This window comes from Accipiter gentilis, chromosome 3 (assembly GCF_929443795.1).
Source record: "Accipiter gentilis chromosome 3, bAccGen1.1, whole genome shotgun sequence".
NCBI lineage: Eukaryota > Metazoa > Chordata > Aves > Accipitriformes > Accipitridae > Astur > Astur gentilis.
The window spans coordinates 2,895,079-2,918,063 of record NC_064882.1 but is presented as its reverse complement, the minus strand read 5'-3'; the positions used below and the strand labels follow the sequence as shown (position 1 = coordinate 2,918,063).

At 43.1% G+C, this 22,985-nt stretch overlaps 1 protein-coding gene and 1 long non-coding RNA gene across 4 annotated transcripts in view; one reads left to right on the top strand and one right to left on the bottom strand.

The window, feature by feature from the left end:
• SH3RF1 (SH3 domain containing ring finger 1) overlaps positions 1-7,694 on the bottom strand; it is an 88,290-nt gene extending 80,596 nt beyond the window's left edge. Inside the window, exons 1-2 of one of the 3 annotated variants that reach the window (XM_049834291.1) lie at positions 7,588-7,694; positions 5,048-5,536 (exon numbers count right to left, since the gene is read on the bottom strand). In XM_049834291.1, the coding sequence (XP_049690248.1) occupies positions 5,048-5,434 (387 nt within the window). In that variant the 5' untranslated portion in view covers positions 5,435-5,536; positions 7,588-7,694. Of the gene's footprint in view, positions 1-5,047; positions 5,537-6,741; positions 6,841-7,110; positions 7,223-7,587 lie in introns of those variants that run through there. The other 2 variants (XM_049834273.1, XM_049834281.1) reach the window with 2 other exon arrangements.
• Positions 7,475-21,067, top strand: LOC126052937 (uncharacterized). Its single transcript, XR_007510195.1, has 3 exons — positions 7,475-7,542; positions 16,235-16,340; positions 20,964-21,067. It is a non-coding gene; the product is annotated as an uncharacterized LOC126052937 (long non-coding RNA).
• The last annotated feature ends 1,918 nt before the right edge of the window (positions 21,068-22,985 follow it).

The following is a 22,985-nucleotide window of genomic DNA, read 5'->3' as shown; positions in this document are numbered from 1 at the left end:
TTTTAATAGGAGGGAAAGCCGATTTTGTACAAATTTGTACACAAACATCAAAAATGAGGTATCATCACATAATGATTCTCCAGCCTACCATCACAAATACCAATCATAAAACTAACTGCATTAGCCACTGTTTCTTGCATATCTCTACAACCACTTTTTGCCTCACAGTGGCATACTTTACAATCTGATCTATTATCACAACATGAGCCTCTTCTAAGGGTACCTGACCACCAGGTGTTTACTGACATGACATTTCTGTGTACTGTTTTATTCTGATAACTCTTGTTCAGAGACAATTTAAACATCTGTTCCAGTCTACACCTGCGGCCATTCTTGGCAATCCCCAAATTTATTGTCAATCCTGTAATAAAGTTACTGATATACGAATGCAGATTTTCAGTCCTGTTGTTGTTTTCTAATCTAGGAAGTTTCCCTTGACAACTAAGTTCTGCCAGGATCTCAGTAGGCCAACAAGTGCCATGGCTACAACAGTAGCACTTGTTTCAGCTCCTGTCAGGTTTTTGAATCCTGCTAAGTAGTCAAACTGTGCGAACTGCCACCCTGAGCTCTCTTCTCCAGGGTGGTTAGTATTAAAGAAAACCGACTGCTGGCATCATGCATTGAGTCCAACAGAGAAGCCTGACCTGCTTAAGTCCTCACAGATAAGAAGGTGGCCCATCGTCCCTACTGCCCCGAGTTATGTGCCGAGTTGAAACACCACAGTGGTGGGGAAAGAACCTGGCTCCATTTATTTTCCTTTTTGGCATTAAAGCTGCTTCAGCAGTTCCCAGGCAAGCCTAGTAGATCCCAAATGACCACTGCTGCAGCAGTATGGATGTGGGAATTTAAAATTTTACTGTTGCTTTCCTGTGATACACAAGCATGAGAATGGATCTGTGGGTTTACACTACAATGCAACACAGCTGAGCATTAGCACAAACTCACAGACCCACCTCCAGTTTGAGGGTTTTTCTTTCCTCTTCAGTTTAAAAGAATTGATCACAAACATCTCAGATGTTGGCGGTTCTCAATAAAAAAAACCCAAAGTTTTAGGAATGCACAGAGCAAGAATTTATTGATGCAGCTAGAAAGCCCCCTTTAAACACCTAAATGAGCATCTTCTCATAGCCTATAATGTTCCTTTACCCTCTCATTTCGAGAGGACTTCAGCACAAGTGATATCACTAGAGGTCTCAATCCGCTTTCCAGAATAAAAACAAGAAAAAAAGGGAAAAGCTTTAGGACTTGCCCATTGTCTGCACTGTAACATTTCTTGATAAGGTGTCCCACTGACATACAGGATAATACACTCAAATTACACCATTAATACTTAGCATAAGCATCAACTCTATTAGGCATGGCCAACTTTTGTGCTATTCATGCTTTTCTTTTGAAAAGGGAGATCATCTGAATCTTTTGCTTATCTCTTCCTGCCTACACGTGGTCCAGAGAACAGCTGGAAACATAATTAAAAAATATTTTCAACAGTGATGAGATTTCAGACTATCTAGACAACTCCACTCTAGGTTCTGCTGAGAAGACAGCCCTAACTTCAGAAACTTGGACTGTAAAGAAACTAACAGGAGAATTGGTACGTCTTAGGCACTTACAAATTCAAGGGAAAAGTTAAATATGTATCACCTTAAGTCTATCCTCTAGTAGAGAAATCAAAACAGCTCTCCAACATCTATCAACTTAAGCACACAGCTACATGCAAGACTCCTGCAGTAAGCACATCCTTGTAAAACTACTATAAGAAACTTAAGATAATACCTGTTTGACATATTTTGTGAAAATGACAAGATGAATAACATGAGCATAAGTTTGAAAGTAAGTACCCTACAATTTTCATATGCTCTTTTGAAGCAAACAAGGCTCATGTGATCATGCAGTCCCTCAACAGCCCTCAGTAACTTGCTCCTGCTGACAAGTCCCAAGCAGATTTGACAGCAGGCTGCAGTTCGTAAAGCTCTTCCAAGCTGTCAACCTAGCTGAAGGTTTTTCACTTAAAAACAAAACCAAAAACGCAAAACCCAACAAAACAGAAAAGCATTAAATTAGCATCCACACCAGAGAGGAAGCTGCAGCATGAATGTAACTACTATTTGTTCTCCCAGGCAAGCTGGCTGCTTAGAACAGAAGAGCTGGGCAGCCAGCAAACAGTTTTCCATCAGGTACAGCAGTATGCTGCCTTTGTCCAACTAGTACCCGCGGAAAGGCACAGAAGGCTTTACGCGTCAAATAGCAGGGAATAGAAAAAGGTTAAGAACTTGCAGGGAGAAATTGCAGCTGTTACAGCAGTGAAATATTACAGAGGTTACAGAAAGAAACAGGGTTATTGCAATGGGGGAGATACAAGGCACGAGCTTTGTTAATCCCCACCACCCACCCAGCTTCATTAGTTTTAAGACTCAAGGAACCATTTGTTTGTTTATTGCCATGTGTCACCACATACATACAGAGAATGCAATATACATAGTACTGTGCAATAACAGGGCTGGCAGCTCCATAGTCATTGATACAGTTCAGGAAATCGTGCTGCAGTACATGCTGTATTAACCTTTTCTGAAAATTATGGCATGCTCTGAAAGGGCATTTATGAGCTTAGTATTACTTCAGGGTATAAGCAGAATGTTTATGACTTGACAGCCTTCATCCACGTTCACTTCATTTAACATAACAGCAACTTTCATTTACTAGCTCCCCTTCAGCAAAATTAGTTCAGGAAATCTGACTCTGCCACTCATCTAGAAACAGATTTTCCTCTCTAATTCCCAGAGAGGAACTGTATTTGCTACCATCTTTATGTTACAGTTAGCAAAACTAAATCAGGCATTTGCTTCAACCCTGTCCATTAAATTGGCATTTTGCTTTCTGGACTTTTTAAAACAAACAAACAAACAAACAAAAAAAACCCCAAAGCCCCACTTTTCATACAGCAAAAGGAAAATTTCTTATCTTCCCCTTCTTATCCCCCAGAGTCAGCTCAGGTTCTTAATAGTACTGCCTTCCTAGTAAAAAAAGGCTCTGGACAAAGTGGACAAAAGATGAGATGACCTTTCCGGGTCTCCCAAAGGAAAGAAGACACAAGAACGCCTGTGAAACCCCAGAAACAAAGGTGTATTCAGACTTACTGTAAAATGTTGATATCTATCACTAATATACACTGAGTATCGGTTAATTGCATGAGGAATGCACATGGTCACAATTTTAATGGCACACAGTACAGCGTAACTAATTGAAGCAACATTCCACGTTATCACTTTCTACTCTGCGCAACATCTGGAAAGGCAAATGTTGCACAACAGGGTATTATAGAACATTTTAAAAGGAGAGAATATTCCATATTAAAGTTTTTTCTTCTAATAGGGCTTTAAGAAACTCTGAAGCACGGTCATTCACATATGCAGTACACTGCTGCACCGGAAGCCTTTTTGGAAGAGAAGCAGTCTCTGAAAATACAGTTATTTACAAAGGTTGACAAGAAAATATATAAACAAGTTATATGGGTATTTTGCTTTGGTTTAAGTTGAAAAGCTTTTGCAAATGCAAGGTATCATGGTAAACACCTTAAGGTTCTGAAGACCACCAGACTGGTTTTGATACTGCTGAAGCTTCTTTGCAGTATTTTTTTTAAGGTCTACCTTCTGAAAGAAAAAAAACAAAACAACACCAAACAAAACAAAACAAACCACAACACATCATCTTCTCTCCTCCCTTACCAATTAATCTATATGCAGAACAAAACTAATTAACAGGAAGTGGCATGATAATTATTATTTTTATATTCTAAAGTAAAGAACCTAATGGGAGTCTCTACCAAGCAGAGAAAAGAATACAATCTAATGGAAGAACACCTGTGTTTTAAATTCCCTTGCAATCTTAAAAGGTATATCTAGGATGTTTTAGATAGAGTCCAATCACATAAGTACAGCTCAGGACAAATCAGTGTAAGGCTTCCTTCATCAGGTAAGGAAAATAAATCATTCAGTTATACTTTAAAATAAAGACTAGTCCTGCCAAATACACATTTAAGCCCTCTCCTTGGATCTTCTTGAGACATTTCTTAAAAATAAAATAGACTTCACAACAAGGAAACCACCTAAACCATTCAGAAACTCCACTTCAAACACAGGAACTCTGAATACGGAAGCATCACAAAGTGGGCAGCAAGACCTTTCAGAGAAGCTGTTCTGCCTTGTCATTAGAAAAAACAGAGCAAGGTCAGTCATCTCATAAAACTATATTTCCCGATACAGGCTCTAGAATGGATAGTTGTAAATAAGACTACTGAGTCTTGATTATAAAGGTATGACAGAGTCTACAAGTTGCATAGGTCCTGGGAAGGAACAGGAGTACAGGCAATGACTTCCCATCACAGTACACAGATTTTCCGCATCACTTGGAAAAAATACTTTGAGGAAAAACTAATTAAAGAAGGGGTGAGGACTGACAGTACAAATAACTTATCAGACCACAGTAATTCAAAGATTTCTTTTTAAAGTAAGAGAAGTAAAAATGTAGCTCCTTAGAAGCCAAAGGCAAAACCTTCATTGACTTCAATAAGAACATAACTTCCCTGCTCATGTTTAACATTCATTGTATCTAACCCAGAGGAAATTTACTGATAGCCGGAATCATTACAGAAAGCACAAGAGCCAAAATAAAATCTCTAATCTTGCAGTTGACAAACCAAGAACAATTTCAAGTGCTCTTCACAAGATGTTTATCCTTAACAATTACTTAAGCTTTCCACATAAATTATCTTGTTCTTCCTTTTTAACACGACAGCTAAGGTATTGAGGTGCTTTTCTGCTCCTTACCTCAACAACTGAGAGTTTTAATAAGGAAGTATTATTACTGGTATTTACATAACAGTAAACCAATACTGATAAGAACACCGATGTGTTTTGCTAGAAAACTACAACAATTCTCAAAAATGCTTTGTTTTGCCATATTTACTATCTGACTGCCCTTATCCTGAAGCAGAGGCCATCAACCATTCTGAAATGGTGCAGGAAAAATACCGTCACCACACAGTACTTACCCTAACAGGAGGGCTTCGTGCTTGCACCCTTTGCTGCTGTCCAACTTGAGAGCTCTGCAGGTCCTTTGATCCGCAGTTAGCTACAGTGTTGATTGGGACCCTTAAAGCATTTGTGCTACCAGTCCCACCACCAGCGCCGGGTTTTCGAGGCCTTTGTTTGATGCCATCCAGTAGCCTGACAAGCAGAATATTACTGGGAAGTTCATCAACACTGCAGTCCACTAAAGTCCTGCACTCTGGGCATCGAAGCTCATTTCGAGAGCTCACAATGCCCAGCAGACAGCGTTTACAAAACGTGTGTTGGCAAGGCAAGACTTTCGCAGAAGCATCAAGGCGTTCTAAGCAAACAGGACACTCCAACAGATCCAGCAAAGCTGATTCATCCATTTTCTTTGTATTACTTAACCAAAAACCAAATCTTTGCAGAATTTGTGTGTTTTGAGCACTCCAAGGATATCATGTTACATCCATTCCTCTTCTGACTGTGCTCTGAAATTTTTGAGGGAAAAAGGCATTAATAAGCTGGAAAGAGAGTCAGCAAGACTACGTTATATGAAGACGTTCATACAAAGAGCAAAATAAAAGATCTCCAGATTAACTCAGCAGGCATTTTCAATAAATGAAGGAAACATCAAAATAGCAACAAATAATAATAGCAATCTACGTTAATATATCTATTTAGGTGAACTATTATAAACAAATGCTAACAGCAACTGTTTTTAAATTTAAGTCCCCATAAATTTTAATCTTGAGTGATTCTAATCTTCTCAATTTTTTCCAGAATGATGAGCTATCCCCAGTACAGCTTTATAACAAAGCTTGCTTTTCATAGTTCTTGCTTAATACACCTGTACCTCCGAACGTTTATTTGAAACCAGCTTTTTTTACAACAAGACGGCAGCGAAGGTAACTACAGCTGGGTCCAAAACAACAGTGCGTACACCAGCAGGGCGTAGCAAAGGGAATTACATTTATGCCGAGACCAAGCCAACAGTGGACTACATATCTACCGTTTCTATGAAAAGTAACAGCAGCACACGAAACACCCCAGTCTTGAAAACGGGCTCTAGCTCACCGGGTTTTAAGCTTACTGCAAGAACTGACAAGAGGGTTCATTGCAGTGCCGCCTTTAAGAAGCGCTTCAAAAAACTATCGCGAAGTGATTTACAGCAGGAAGTGCTACTGCCATAGCGTTAGGACAACACGAGCCCTGCGTATGCAGCCGCAGAGGCAAGCCTTCAGCCAGCTTGAGTGTAGGCAGCGAGGGGCTGGAAAAAGGGAGGGAGGGAGAGGGGGGAAAGAAGGAAAAAAAAAATAAATATAAAAAAATCCCACCACCGAAGAAGCCCCCTAAAAGATATCATTCTGCGGGAAGTCGCACCAGGCTGTTCCCCAGGGGAGAAAATGGCTTGTTAGAGCTCGGCAGTCCCCACCGCTACGCGCCCGCGTACTTGGCGCGGCAAGGCAGCCCCAGCCCGGGCCCGGGCCGCTGCCCCTTGGCTTCCCGCGGCGGGGGGGCCCGGCGGCGGTCCCGGCCGGCCGCGCAGCCCCGTCCCACCCGCCGGGGGATGCCGGGGCCAGGCTCCGGGCGAAGTTGAGCGCCTCCACCCAGCCCCCGCCGCCGGCCTGCGGAAGCGGCTCCCGCGGCTCCCCGGGCGCCGGACGCGTGCCCAGGCGCTCGTCCGCGCACCTACCTGCTTTCGGGCTCCGCGTCCACCCCGCCTCCTTTATTTATTTACACGGCCCCGCTCCTCCCTTTAAAAGCGATTCGCAGGCAGGCAGACCCCGCGGCGGGCGGTACGCGCCCCTCCGGGGAGAGGGGTGAGCGGCGACGGCAGCCCCAGGAGGTGCATCCCGCGGCCGGCGGGAGGAGGCGGGTTGGGGGGGCAGGCCCGGGGCGGAGGGCTGTCACCCCGCCCCGCGGCGAGGAGGGTGAAGGCGGGGGAGGGGGTCGGGCCTGCGGCCCCAGCCGCGCCGAGCCGAGCCGCCCCTCAGGGGGCGCGGGAGGGTCCGCGGGGAGGCCGAGCGCCGCCCCACTCCCCGTCCCTCGCCCGACTACTCACCGTGTGGCGCCGCAGCGGGCCGGAGGGGCTGCGCCGCCGCCCGCTTTGTTCCCGTGAGGAGCCGCCGCCGGCCCCACCGGTGCCGCTCCCGCCGCGGCAGCGCCGAGGCTCCCGTCCCCTCCCCGCCCCGCCGCGCAGGGCTGACGCGAGGGGCGGCACCGCCCCGCCCGGCACCGCCCCGCCGAGGGGGCCGCCCTCCCCGCGGCCCCCGGCCCGGCCCGGCCCGGGCCGCCTCCCCTCAGCGGCAGCACCTCCCCTCACGGGAGGGGGCGGGGCGGGGCCGGGGGGGTGACGGCCGCCCGCTCTTCCCCGCTTTCTCCCCCCACTCCCACCGCCCCCTCGCCAGGTGCCGCGGGGTGATGGGGGGGGGGGGGCGGCTTTCCCGGGACGGGGGATCCGCCGCCGCGCCGCGGGGAGGGCGCTCCCCGCCCGGTGTGTGAGCCGGGGCGGCCCGGCCCGGCCCGGCCAGGCACGCACCTGGGGCTGCCGCCGACAGCGTGGGAGCCGGCGGTGGGGAAGGCGGGCTGGTGGTCGGAGGGTTCCTCCCGCTCTCTGTGGTAAATCGGGCGCGGAGTGCCGGCCCAGGGCCGCGAGGCCTCGCGGAAGAAGGAGCCGGGGCGCCCGGAGCCAGCGGCGGCCCGGCCAAGGAAACGCTCCTCAGGGGGAGCGGGCTTGTGTGGGGCGGAGCGGCCCTCCCTCTCCCGGCGGGGGCACCCGGGCGTCTTCCCCCGGCCGCAGGGCCTCTGCTCCCGGCGGCGAGGCTGCAGCGTCCCGGCGGTGGGAAGGCGTGAGGAGGCCGGGCGGGGCGCGGGGCAGTCGCGGCGCTTCCCGCCTCTGGGCGGTGGTCGGAGGCCGCGGTGGTGGGTGCCCCTGTTGCATCAGGTGCTGCCCTCGGGGGCAGCGGTGCCTTCGCGGGTCGCTCCGTGGCGAGGTCGAGTGCGGCGTAAGGCATTAACTTCGGGCGGGCGTGCCCCTGGCAGGGTGGCACAGTTGCTTGTTGGCGTCGCTCCGTTAAATTGCCAAGTGAGGAGGGCAGAAACCGCCCCCGAAGTGGTGCGGTGTCGCTGGTGACAGGGGCACCTGCGTGCAGGAGATGAAGGGCTTGCTTTGTTGAAAGACTTCTCTACGGGGCTGTGGGAATGAAGGAGGAAGTAAAACCTCAGGTAGAGGCAAATAACCATAAAATTAAAAAAAAAAAAGAATTTTTAAAAATTCCTTTTTTTTTTTAAATCGGATGAGGCACCTTGCCTGTGGATGGTGAAAAAAAATCTAGAGAAACGTGTATGTTTCAGTTAATCACCTCATCAGCTGCAACTCAAAAAGGAAGCAATCCTGAAAGCTTCCTTCTTGTGTGTTGTTCTGAGCTGTCCAAGTTTCTTGTCATTCTTAGACAATTTTGTGTGCATATAAAAGGGGTTTTGATTTTTGTTGGGGGTTTTGGGGGTGGGGGTTTTTTCATGGGTTGTGTAGGTTTGTGTAAGTTGATACCGTGACAGGCTTTTCTGTCTTGCCTTCTGAATTTGTTAGCTTGGTTGTTTCCTACAGTGTTCTCTATTCTGTGGTTATTAGGATTTCCAAATAAGTGCTCATACTGAATGCATCTCTATTGGTTTTTTGGGTCTTTTGTAGTAGTAGTAGTAGTAGTAGAAATCTTGGAAGCCCTAAATATCTACAGTTCATTAAGAAACAAAGTTTCCTCCCCCATGAATTCTGGAGTTTAGAAAAACTGATACAGATGGGGTTCTGGTCTGTGTCTGCGCTTTCCAGGGAGTATCGTAATATAAATAGAAGAGAAGGGTATAAACATTTGATACTTAAGAATATTCCCATGTCTCAAAGGATTCCTCTATCTTGCCATGTCAGCACTGCCGCTACAGAAAGAAGGGTAATCGGGACGTTTCAAATAGGGACTTGTTGAATCTGAACAAAAGTTCATCTCACAATTGAATTTCCCTTTTGGCCATAGCTTAGCTTTTCCAAAAGATCTCATCAAGGTTGCATGGTAATAATTTGCCAGCCTTTCCAGCATAGTTTTGTAAGCAACACAGTTATTGTTGTCTAAACTTAGTTTGCTGTCTAAGGAATGTAAAATATCTATTAAAACAGTAGAGGAATCTACAATACAGGTGGTGCACCAGGGAAGCAAGATGAAAGTTCAGGGAAGCAGGATAAAAAGATTAGCCCTTTATCAGGGCTGGTCTTTGATAATGTTTTATGTAAAGTCTGCAAGATACTAAATATATTGTAGGATACTCGCCAAAGCAGTAAACATTCTGAGGAGTATCAGATAAATATGTTGCTTCCTGAGCAGCAGCAGTAGTTAATTTTCAAACAAATATAATCTGTATAAAAAAAAAATGGGTGTGCGTGCTGGTGTACGCCACTGCCCTCTTACGGATGAAGTGTTTGTCTCGGAGTGGTTGCAATCGTCTGACGCCAGGACTGAAAGCAACAGAATTGCTGTTACGCTGAAGCGTTTATTCATTCTCATTTCCAGCCACAAGCAGGGAACTGTACACTTTGCACATTTTTACACGAGGAGACCTCCCTTCTTGACACCATTCCGTTCTTATGTACAGTTTGTTAGTTCCTTGCACAACTTTTACTAAGTAATTGATGCAAAGGAGAGATTGCGCAGGGCAGAGAACCATTAAAAACACAGACTTGAAGGAAGAGAGGCCCTCCAGTTACTCAAATCCCCGTATTTCTATGATTATAATGTCTATTAATATTTGCTTGTATTTGTGAAAATATATTTTACACGTTTTTGGTGTAATAAATCATACTTCTGAAGCTGGTTTTCAGGCACAAACTTTTTTTTTTATCCAGCATTGGGGTTTTCTTTTCTTTCTTTCTTTCTTTCTTTCTTTCTATGCTGTTTCTCTTCATCTGGAAGCCATTGGTTAAAGGAAGAAGCAAAGGGCAGAACAGCAAAAGACACAATGGCAGTAGCAGAACTGGTAACGCCTGGTTTCTTTCTTTTTTTCTGTGTTCTGTGCCCAGCATCCTTGACGCAATAAACCCACTGTGTCCTCTGTGCTCCTCCTTCCCTTTTGCCGATACCTTCTTTTTCTTCTGTGGACCAACCAGCCTCCTCCCATGTCTTCAGCCCTCTCTGCCAAAACAATCATACTTTATATTCCTCCCTAAACCCTCCTGCAGTAATTCCTGTTCTATCATGTTTGCAAGTATCTTTAGTTTTTCCTCTGTCCTTAAAATGCAAGGCAGTGTATACTGTGCCTGGCTTTGGGCAACACCGGCTAATTGATAAGTTGGCAAGCTAACAAGAAGAGAGAACTTGACCTTTGCTGCATGCTTTTCTGTGGGCGGGACAATAAATTTTAGATCTTTTCTGGCTATGACCACTGTTTTCCATAAAACCTATAGAATCTTAATATCTTTACAAATATTCTGTCAGGTTTTGCCAACGAATTATAAATAATTGGGAAGAGGGGCTGACAGATGCACTCTATGCTCATTTACGTCTAGTTCCTTAGGAAATTAACTAAGAAGTAGTATGAGACATTTTAGAGGAGGATTCCACTTGTTAGCATGCAAATCTTTTGAAACACACAGACATTTGTGAACTAATGCAGGAAAGCATTAAATGCACTAAAATATGTTAATGCACTGAAAAACAAAACAAGGTCCAGTCTCCTTTCTAATGCTGCAAAATGTCCCTGAAGATTGTGACCCTCATGGCAGGATAACCTGTGTGCCTGAAAAAGTCATGTTAGCAGTCTGTATATTTGGATTCATAAAACAAAACTGAGTGCTGTGTAGAGAAACCCTGGCCTATGAGAATAAACGTATGAAGGTATGTTTAATTTATTTGTGAATTCCATCCTTAAAATCTTGAGATGACTACAAAAGACTCAAAGGCAATAGGAATCATGGAACAAGAACTGTTATGTCCTTATAGGAAAGAAAATACAGCAGAAGATAGTGTCTTGTGGCAGTCATAGACCGATTTTTTGTTTGTTTGTTTTTTATTTGTAGGTTCAAGAACAAATTTTAACGTTCAGATTATTTCTAATGAGAAGAATAAGCATGTTTTTGTCTTAAGATACATTCTTTGTACTAAACTATTTTTATATCTTTTTTTTTTTTTTGTCAGAAAGGATGCTCTTCCCCATTGGTAATATCCACATTAGCCCATTTTTCCCATGCAATATAGATGTCGAGCACAGACCAAAAAGGTTGATCTTATTTCCTTGTAAAATGACCCCTGGCGCTGCAGTGGCACTTTCCTTTCAAAGGCCACACAAAATTCCCACTGACATCAATGTAGTAAGAGTTGACCACTGATGGCCATGCTGATGTTGCTGGCTTTTTATTGGCAAGTACAGCACATCGCGAAGCGTGGCCAACTTTCTTCAGTCTCTGGTGGAAATGAGCAAGGATGAGTTGAGGAACAAACTTCAATGAGTTTGTTCCTTTTTCATGAAAGAGTTGGGGATTTTTTTGTGGTTTTGTTTTTTTGGGGGTTGAGGGGATTGTGGTTTGGTTTAGGTTTGGGCGTTTTTTGGTTTGTTTTGTTTTTTTACAACAATGCTGCAGTTAGCTCAAATTGTCTGGCACAGTTGCTAGTAGCAGAATTCTAGCAGCATTGAGCTCAGCATGGTTGATATTGATCCAGTCAGTTTGCTGGCAAACCGAGTTTTGTGCTGCCCCTGCTGCACTTTTTGTGTTGTGAACTAGTCGTAACTAAATCAATGCCTGTAATACTAAGGTACTTCTAAGGCTTCTGCATCCTGCCAGAAGGTCTCTGCTGTTCTTTTATTTGTGAGGAGGCAGGAGAAATGAGTTGTGCTTTCAGTACATTCTGACTTCTAGTTTTACATCTTTATTCTGTATTCTAGGCATCTAGCTTGGGGTATAGACAAAAGTTGCCTGGTCGCATCTCAAACCTGACAAGACAGAGATGACATTTGAGTTTTGATTGCTTCTTAGTTTCCTGTTTTCTTGAGGAGAGTATCATTTGTGTATTAATGTCATGAACTAGCTCGCTCCGACAACGTGAAGCTGGGATCGTACCTTTGCAAATATTGATGCTTTTGTAATAATTTACGTCACGATGAAGGAATATGCAACAGAAAAAGTGGCTGTGGCATTAAAGAGCAAACATGTTACAAATTCTCAGTGTTTAGGTGAGGTCTTTGTTACCTTAAGACATTTCCACCAGGCTGGTCACAGGAAAACACTTACTGGGCTTATGGGTGCTTATGATCCAGATAGCCTAGCTGCAGTGTGCACAGCTGTACCTTGTAGAAATGCAGTAAGGTGTTGGTGTGTTTAGGTGGTCAAGAACTTGATTTAAATGATCATTACACTGATGGGAACATAGTGCCTGCATCTCATTAACCAGCAAGCTTGAAATTTCCCGTACTACAAACAAGGTTAAAGAAAAACCGAAGAAGAATGTTTATTTAAAGAAATCAAGCTAGGTGGCACAGCTGTGAAGATTTTAGAAGAGATACAGAAATGTTAGAATTCATTCTTAATAAGTTTATTCTAAAATCAAATTGTCTTTTCCCATCCTTGCATGCAGCTGATAAGCCGCAGATCTCATCTGTGTGGCTGAAGAGTACGTCCCAATGCTCCTTTGCCTCTCTAGAGTTAGTGCTGTGCCCACAGGGGAGATTCCTGTGGGGATGGAGCATGCCAGGTTCTCTGTTCAATCCTTTCCTAGGTATCTCTCAGTCTTATCGAGATCTGCTCTCCCAAAGATTCCGAAGTGATTCAGGATGTAGTTTTAGAATTACTGACTGCCCTAGACTTTTTGGAATACTTCCGTGCTGTTATAATAGTTTGCAATATTGTTAGCAAATTTTAAGCTATTAAAAAGCTGTTGATATTTTCCCCACTTGCAAAGGCTATGTACAAGACACAGGGTAAAGCTGTTTCATACAAACAGTAAACCAATAATTATATAAATGTTTAAGTAGAATTATTGTGTTACTGACTCTAGACTGAGATCAGGCAGAACTGTAATCAACCACTTTGAGTGATAGTGGGCTGGAGTGACTAAACTCCAGTTTTATCTTTGGTGAACGTTGTGACAAACGTTTGGAGCTTTCAAAACCCAAACAGATGAGATGAGTCGTGGGGCCCAAACAATTTTTTTTCCTTTTTAAATAAGCGAAAACATCATAAAGGATGTTCAACATTCATAAAAGTTTACTTAAGTCTTCATTACCACACCTCATTACCAAAGTATCTGAAAGCTGAATGTCTGGAGACTGGATACTTGGCATGTATACTATTTGAACAAAAAAATTCAATATTAGATAGGAGGAGGTGGAACTGCTGAGGAGAGTCAGAGACACTTTTGCATGTAGACTGTGCAGAGGGAGGGAGGTTGTGCGGATTGGGAGTAGTCTGTATCCATCATGTCAGATGTACAATTCCTAGTTTCTGTCTTTTGTTGTATTTTGTATTTTTAGAAATGCACTACAGCTTCACTCTTTAAAATCTTGTGAGACAGACAAAGCTAGTCAATAAGTTTCATGAATAGGGAAGAATTCACAGCACTGTGCTATTTTATCTAGACAGGTCCTGCATTCACATTAACCCTCCTAGAGCAAACATCCTTGGCCAAAGCCTTGGGGTCCTATCTTCAGAAAAGCATCCTCCAAAAAGTAGCAGGCTGGAATCTCAGACCTCTTCACTTTTTGACACCAAATATCTTCAGAACATACTAAGCGCCCCCTCAGTCTTTCTAGATGAGAATTTTTCAAGTCCGCTCTGAGCATAGGCTCTATGACACGTGATGTAAGGGATGTTATTTCTCTTTTGGGCAACTGCACGACAACATAATGAAAACTCAGAAGTTTCTGCATGTTTTAACAAACACCTTATGTGTGTCTTAGAATAAGAGCAGTTACTGGAAGTGCATTTACAGAGGAGCAACTCTTAAAAAATGCTTGTGCTTTTGTGGTCATTAAAGCATGAGAAATGTATAGTAACAGCTATATATAAAGGTATATATACATATATATGTATATATATACATATATACATATAAAGGTATGTCTGTACTGTGGTTTGTGTGTGTTTTATGGCGAGTCCTGCAGTTCCTCCTACTGTCCAAATCGGGAAGTCTGTTGAAAAGCATCATACTCCCCTCACTTACATCTCCTCTGCAGTGAGAGTTGATTTGGATTTTGTCCCAGAACAGAGTCTGAACATAGCTGTGCCACACTTCCAGGCTTAGGAGCAGGGATTGGTAAGATGCTCCAGGGTAAAGATGTGACATCTTTCCACATGAAACTCGTGTTTTTAGAGCAAAATGTACATGAAGAATTTGCTAGCTTGTTTGAATTCTAAACCAAGCCATTTTAGAATTTTGAGTGCTGCAACAATTTGATAGTTTGCCAAAAACAACAACAAAAAAAGAGTTGTCGTGTTAGTTCTTAAAACCATGCTCAGCTAGTTTTTTGAAAAAGATTTATTTCTTTAAAATAGCATTTTCCTACTAAAACTGTCTGCTGGGCTGAGCTATCTGACAGGCAAGTAGAATTATCAGCATGTTTACTTTTCAAACATCTCTGCCGCACTTAAACAGTTTTGCTGTGGTATCAAACATACATGAGTGATGAGGTAGGTTTTGTAAGAGTTTGTGTGCTGGGATATAAAAAGATTAAAATGTGTTACAGCATTTAAAGTGCACCAACATTTCTATTCCAATCTAGTCAAAGCAGTGTCCTTATACCAAGGCAAGGCATTTTCTTTGACTGAAGCATCCCTTTCTGGAATGTAGCCTCAGCTACAAGGAAAGTTGCATTCCCATTAGCACAAATTATGCTTCTTGTGTTGTCTCAAGGGTACAGAAGCTCCTTTAAAGCTTCAGTTATCTGCAATTTCTGGTATGCTTATGAAAGGAGGTAGGCAGAGGTTTGGATGTGATCAGTGTACCGTCCATGTACCATTGTTTTTGTCTGTGATATCTTAGAAGCAAAACCCAAGGATTTCCAATGTAGCTTGACTCTGAAGGAAAGTTTTGAATTACATTGGGATGAAAAGTAAGGGAATAAAGGGACAAGTTCCCCAGTGATTTTTTGCAGAATCTCTCCTATCATTCTGCTACCACAGTTCTTTACAAACGAGGAATGTAGAAAAAAACACCCCAAACTTTCCTTGTTAAAAATAAGATTAAGGAAGTGAGACAGATTTATGGAGTATTCATGGCACAACTTTAGATTTCTTTTATAAAGCTTGGGACTTAGCTTTTAAGTTGACAAAGACGTTGAGACACAAAATGAATTCTCTGAGGCTGCTAGCGCTACAAGGCTATATAATCACTCTGGGATTGCCAAAGATGATTTTTTTTTTTTTTTTTTTTTTTGTACATTTGTGTCACTCTCACTCCCACACATCTGGCAAGAGAGCTCTCTGCACAGGCTTAGTTGAAAATCTTATCTCATAGATCATTACTAGCAATAAATTCCAGCCTTTGTGCTTACTGATATTGTCCCACAGCCTGGAGTCACTGATTTTGTGGAACTAGGAATTTGGGCTGTAAAATATTTACTCACTAACACACACCAAACAAAAAAAAAAGCCTCAAAACCAACCCGCTAGCTCTTTCTTTGTGAAGCCAGCTCTGAAAGTTTAAATCATATCAAACTTGACTCTCAGGGCCAAAGAAAACAGGCAGCTGGATTCCATCCCTTTAGTTAAGAATCAGCCCTTAAATACCTCTTAAATACACACTTTATATGAGCTATAGTCAAACTCACTCACTTTCAAGTAATGTTTTCCCGCATGTCCCCAAAAATGCCAACAGCAGCTCTCTGCACGTGGATGTGACTAGGGCACTGACCATGGTTAAGTGTGCCAAAAACCTGTTTGCAAGCATCACTGTGAACTGCTAATGCAGTTCTACCACCATTCTTCTCTAAGATCATACCTACACTAAAAAAAGGATGTATTTTTAATCCATGTCATAGTCCTTAAATATAGCTGAGGCGGCTGTGCTCAAAACAGCTGTTGGCAAATGGTCTGTGCTAGGTATTTTCTTATGTGCTAGTTGCCATTAGTCGGTGAGCGTTTTTCTGGTACTGCATTCTGGAAGCATTCTTATTTATGGTATTTACTGTGCTGTTCCTTTTCTGTATGACAGGGACGAGGAGCGCCAAGGCAGGGTTACCTCATACATTATTGAAGACTTCGCAACTAATAACGAAAAAGACTGGAAAGATAAGAGAAGGCAAGACAAATGAGGGGAGGTAATGACTGGCATAGATGCAGTTTTCTCTGCAGGATAAATTAAATAATTTGCTGGGGAGGAAGCAAAGGGACAATTCCCAGAACTAAACCACAGATCTCCAGTCCAGTGACGGGGCTCCTGCAATACTGTTAACGAGCAGGATCAGAGTTAGTAGTGACCAGGAAGTGTTGCTGGGTAGCCGATGCATTCTCTAGGTGTGGTGAGAAATGGTATGGAGACGCTTGAGATGCAGTGTACCCTAATATCCCTCCATTCCTGATCATCAGATTTCAGCAGAAAAATTGGCAGCTGGCAGATCAATAAAGCCAGAGTATTTTCCAGGAGTCCCAACAATCATTCTTGAGTAACTTACCCCAGCAAAAACATGGCAGAGTAAACAATCAGGGTATAAAGAACTTGAAATGTCTTCCCCTTTTGTTTTCATAGGACAAATGAACAACGTTTTGACTCTAGGTAGTGTTCCGTAATATGAAATGTAGTACTTTTTAACCAAAATACCAGGATAATCCAGGAACAAGCTGTAACTTAATTTTTGGCATATTTATTTTCAGTTTCCCAAGGGAATACTAGTGAGTGTGTGGAAGTGTTTTTTAATCAATCCTGATACATATCCATATATACTGCCATCTAGAATGGGGTTACTACATTATAGCTGCTGTGGGAACCTTAACTCACTTCCATTGACTTTAGGAGGATTAAGTCCGAAACTATACCATTCTAATGCCATTTTTTGTATTTACTTGGCAAATACTCTTGTCAATTTAAAGTTTTCTATGGGAGGTGTCAAGAGGTCACTGAAATTTTCCTGGGCAAGGGAGGGAGAGTGGTTGAAACCTTGGCCTCCCTGCTGCTTCCTTCAGTGTTTTTCTTCATGTCATTAGTGCTGTAACTCGGCACTTTTCCCCCAGCTTCCATTAGAAGAGGGAGAGAGTGAGTGAATGTAAAAATGTTAGTGAGAAATGGAGGCAAGAAACACAGAGAAGGCTTCCCTGCTGTTTTATTTGGCTAATCCTAGGCCTTGGTAACAGTAAACTTAGTCACAGAAAGTGAGTATAGAATATATTGTCTAGTATGCACAAATAACTCCCAGATGCTTTCAGCACATTTTTTTTCCCCCAGTTCATTCCATTATCCTACCAAGTCTTCTGTCCAAGGATCACAAAGCCTTCTGACCAAGGAAATACAGTTCCCTGAGGCTGAAAAAGCACCAGGGTTTGATTTCCAGGAATGAGTTACCTGTAATTTCCACGAATCTCGGTGTAACTGTACATGAGCAGCACATTTTTTAGACACCACTAAGACAGAAATGCGGAATGGAGGGGCAGGAAAGACACCCCACATCTTACAGGCTTTGTATGCAAGGCTTCTGCATTTAAGCTGAAAATACCTGAGCTGAGGTATCAAAGACAGCTTTGTTAAAGCTAGTGACTGTAGGAAGGGATCTGACCTGTTTCACACTATGGCTTAGTGTGATCCCTCTAACAAGCCTCCATGGTTTATCATATGGTAAACCAGGCAATTTCACAATTACTAGATTTTTTTTTTTAACAATTTTTATACATTTCTCACATTTTTAACTGCTGTAAGGCCGAATAAAACACCTGTGGGGAGTTTTGCCAGCAAGTGAAAACAAATACAGCGTTAAGTGCATTGTGACTTGATTAACGCGAGATAAACATCATACACTATGCAGCTTTTTCTCCTCAGCAGGCCTGTTTCACGTAGTATGTTCATACATAAATTTCTCTTACTAATACCGCACAAGCAGTCTTGCACCATCCTTGACCCATGAGCTTTAGGAACTGTTGCAAAGTGGTGTAAGTTATAGCTCCATCTGTTATACCCCATCCTTCTGATAGAGATTGCTTTCACTGTGGCAGAATAAGCAGAATGGAAGATGTGTTCCTGTCCTCACCAACTGCAGCTCAGAGTCTGGTGACTTGGCTCAAACCCATCATCCCAGCAGTTTAATCAGCGACGGTATGCTTTGTGCCAAAGCGTGAGGGTGGGCGCATGTTTCATTCTGCTGGTCCTGATAATCATCAGCAGAGGGAAATAATAGACAGCTGAGAACAGGAGCATCTTAACAGATCACAGTGGGATTTGACTCAAGCTTTTTTCTAGTGGGAGGAGGGAGGCCTTCTGACTGTGCTCATCTATGCTCCGCTATTGTATGTATGGCTACAAACTGGTATTAATGGTGGAAAATCCATCCATTACTGATCTGAGCAGACTAGTTACTGTAGTATCACTGCATGGTTAACAAAGGTCGCAGGTTCCACGATTGAAACTGTGCTCCCTTTCCCAGCTGGCAGAGCTTAACCCCACTGTCTGTTAGAGTCAGAATTTCCTGGAGTCTCTTCCTGGACAAACAAGATTGCCCAATGTGGAGAAAGCAACAGTGGTCATCTGAAGAAAGGAGGCACTGCAGTGAATTAAGTGAATACAGTGAAGTAAGTTTTTCAGGACGCTGTGATCGTTAACTGATGTGCTGAAGTCCATGGTGGAACCGGATATACAATTAAGTGCAATCAGGCTTTTCAACAGGTGGAAAAAAGCTATATTATTTGTAGCTAAAAATCACATTAGAGATGTTTTACTGCTGTGGAAATAATTCTCCATATGTGTTTACTAACAGTAAAATACAGATCTACTAAATAAGGCTTTAAAACTATTAAGCATGAAAAAATAAAATATACTAATATTTCTTAGAATTAAAAAGTCACGAAAGTATGTTCAGTGTTAACTCCAAATTTACTCTACTGAGAAGCTCAACCGCCATAATCTTCACCTTTTGATTTCCTCTTACAAAGTTTGAACAAGACTAAAACACTTTAAACTGCCATGTGAGTTATCAAAACTAACGTCAGTGGCAAAGGATCAACTAAGTGTGCTACAATTATGGCAAACTAGATGCGTTTTACTACTGTGTTTTAGACGTCTTTATCAAGAGTTGTTACAGCTCAATACAGAGGAAGAAACAGAATTTAGAGGAAGTACCACAGCTACAGCAGTTTATAAAAAGGAGCCTGACAGACCCTGTAACCAGTGGTCACGTTGGTATAGCTCCACAGCAGACAGACCTCTCGCTCATCATTAGCGGCATCTCAGGTTTTCTGTCTTTTCTCTATCCCCACCAAATCAATCACTTCTTCAGAAAAAGGCTGTGTACCTCTGTTTTTGCAAAACTACTCTGACAGCATTTAAAATAGTACTAGCAGCCATGAAGCAAACAGCAATGTGAACTCCTGACGAGGAAGGTGGTGGAAGGAAAAAATAGCATCCCTGAAGTATTGCTTGAGATTTAAAATCTTATTAAGAGAGCTGGAACTGCAGAGTTTTTGCCTAAAATTTGAATGTGAGGCAGTTTTATCCTACATTGAGGATACAGCAAAAATGCATACTTCATCCCTTCCCCTTGAGAAGAGATTACTGTCAGGACTGTCTGCAGGATACAGCAAAAATTAGGGTATGTCGAGGACCTGATTATGGTTCCATTATCCGCAGAGCATGTCTGCATCAGCTTGAGCCACAGCACTATTTAAAACGGAACTGTATTTTGTCCTGGCTGACTATAGTCCCTACGGGAACATCCATCAGCCAAGCAGAAGTGACTCGTGCAACACCCCAGCCTCACACCTGATACGGTCAACCTCAGGGATGACTTGTGAAAGAACTGTCACAGCCATCCTGAAACTAAGCAAATGCTACCTCGCTGGAGTTTTCCCTGCTGTGCAACCCGCCTGGTTTTGGCTTTTATTGTGCAGCTAAACTCTCCAAGTCTCTGGCTCTGTGAGTTTTTTAAACTGTGTTGTTAAAAAGAGAGTTAACGGAATTAGCTAAATCCTATGTTGGTTTAAAAATGTCTTGGAAATAAAATCTGGAAGGTGCTCGAGGCAAGCAATTTAGTAGAAGCAGCTGAACTCCTATATATGTGGCTCACAAGTAACTACAAATTAATATATCTTTATGGAAGCAGTTCAATTAAGGTTTTAGTTGCCGAAGAAATGTTTTAAGACTCTTGCGCACGCCAACTGTTCAAAGTGCTACTATTTGAATTGATGAACTCGTCAGCTCAGCTGGAAAACATACCAACTTGGAAATGCATTTGAAGTCTGTCTTGCATTACCACACAGATTTAAATTAAAGGAAGAAGTTCTTTATGGATTTTAAAACTAGTACTTAAACTCTGCAAATTGCTTCATCTAAACTATGAATAAAAATGGCAAAAAGAAACGTTCTAGGAACGGTAACCATTGGCTTCTATTTTATGCTAAATTTCAGTCTCATGAATGGCTCATGAATGAACAAGTGTTAAACTAAAGTTTGAGAAAACACGCAATTATTTAGGAAGAAAAATGTTTAAAAGGATTGAAAAATCAAGTTTCTGTATTTGTGTTTGGTTTATCACAGTTAATAAAATGAAGCAGAGCCTAACTTCATTTGAGCCTTGATGAGGCGCTTTTAGTGGAGAGATAAAAGTCAAATCGGTAATTTAGTCAGGGGCACGCTTCTACCCCACCCTCTGGCCAAGGGGAAGCTCGATACAGAGTCCAACCACGCACAACACTGTAACTGTGCTACAAGTGTCATATTTTGTTTTATTTAAGTTTGCACCTAGGCATGTGGGGAAACTGGACGTACCCTGCCACCCCCCCCCCATCCCCTAGGAAAAGGAGCGCAAGGATTGCACGACTGATACGAGCTGAGAAACCGCGCTCTACCTAAAAGCTTGTTACCCAGCTGAGTAAGTTCTATGTATTTCTCTGCATCTTCGCTTTGTAAATTATTTGTGAGTAACGTTTCGTAAACGTACGAAGATTCGTGTCTGCGTGTAGGGTTTCAGAACGTGGCCTTGTACAAGGAAATACTTGTAAATCATGGGAACTTAAGAATTTCCCCGCTGGTTCAGACTCGCCGTCGACCAGCTCCGAGACCCTACCTAGACCACCGGGTAGCCCCGCCCCCGCCCGGGGCGGGCCCCGCCCCCCGCCCCGCCCCCCCCCCGCCGTTATGCCGCCACCTGGCGGTCGCAGGGCGGCACCGCCGCCCGGTGACAAACGCCCGCGGGCGCGGGCCGTCTATTGTAACCGCCATCTTGGGAAGGCGCAGGTCAACTCCGAGCGGGGGACAGTCAGAGTTGTGAAAATAGACGTGACAAAAGTTGTGAATGGGCGTGGTTTCCCATGCAAATAGACGTGACAAAAACTATCTTGCAGAAATATTTTCGTAAGTTTTCAACAGGTTTAGGCAAGCTCGTAAAGCTTCAGAAGAAAAGGGTTAGTAGAGAACGCACGTTTGACTAAACATGCAGCGTTTGTGCAGCAATCGGAGCGCGAGGGAGACAGAAGCAGTAAAAGCTGAAATAAGATTTATTGATAAATGATGTAGATGTCTCAAGAGCGTAGAGAACCTCGTTAGCAATATGGTACGCCATTCGCTTACAAGACCGCAGCAACGTTCGTGATTGCTTTGGTTCGCGTTGCCCAGCCGGGCAATACATTCTTCTGGCGTACCTTCTAGTAGTAACCCCAAATACACAAAGTTCAGCAAACTGAAGATCAGAAGCCTCTTCAGGCTCTGTTCTTTGAAAAAGATTTAAGGCACCGATGCTCAGGGTAGGATGACTGTACCTGTTCGGCTCAAAGCGAAGCCAGTCAGCCGTCGAGACTCCTCCATCTTCCCGCCGCAGGCCCCGAGGACACATTCTGTCTAGTTCTGCCGCCTCAGGGCTGGGGCTCTCCTCTGTTCTGCTGGAGGCTGGAAAACCCCAAGCAGAGACACAGCTACAGATAGCACAGTTAGCCAGGAGAGTCCGGTGTCGGGGACTACAATCACATCTGCAGGGCAGCACGATAGAGGCGTTACAGGTTTGGCTTTCTGGGATTGTGTTTTGGGAGGGGTAGATGCGTGGTTCTTTGTTTGTTTGCATTTTCTTTTGGGTTTGTTTTGTGTTTTTTTTTTTTAAAGATTCCTCATCTGAGCTGTGGTTGGCTGCGGGGGTCAAGAAGAAAGACTGAGGACAGGGACGTAATGTGAAATAGTTAACAGAGTATGTTTTGTGCCAAAAATACCATTATATACCTCAATTTGCTGCTAGAATGCAACAGAAGATTCTTTATAATAAATGTAATATAAAGACAGGCCAAATACTCAACTAACTTCAGTAAGTTATTACATACAGACTAATAAATCATCCTGAAGTCACACTGTCCTTGATGTCGTTACAGTGTACATTAAATAGGGATTTACAAGTTCAGATAAAAGTATGTCTTTAGCAAACTTATTTACTGTGTCATTTTTAAATTAGCTCTTGAGGGATTTCAAGGATATCCAGTATTGGTTGGCAGGTTTGAAGATTATTCTTGAAAAGCTGTGCACAATCTACGCATGTTATTCAAATCATTAATTGATAAAAAGCTCTACGTCTGTAAAGCTTGAAGGCTGCAGATTATGCCCATTTTTCTTACCAGAGGCAAGCCAGCACACTGCATAAGAAATGAATGTCAATAATGGTATGGTTTCAATTTAGAAAGAACTAAACACCCCTCAACCCGTAACTTCAGTAAGACTGTATCACCTTGAGAAAATTCAAAACCATAGAGTGCAGAATCTACCAGGTGGTATATTTTCTTCTTTCCCT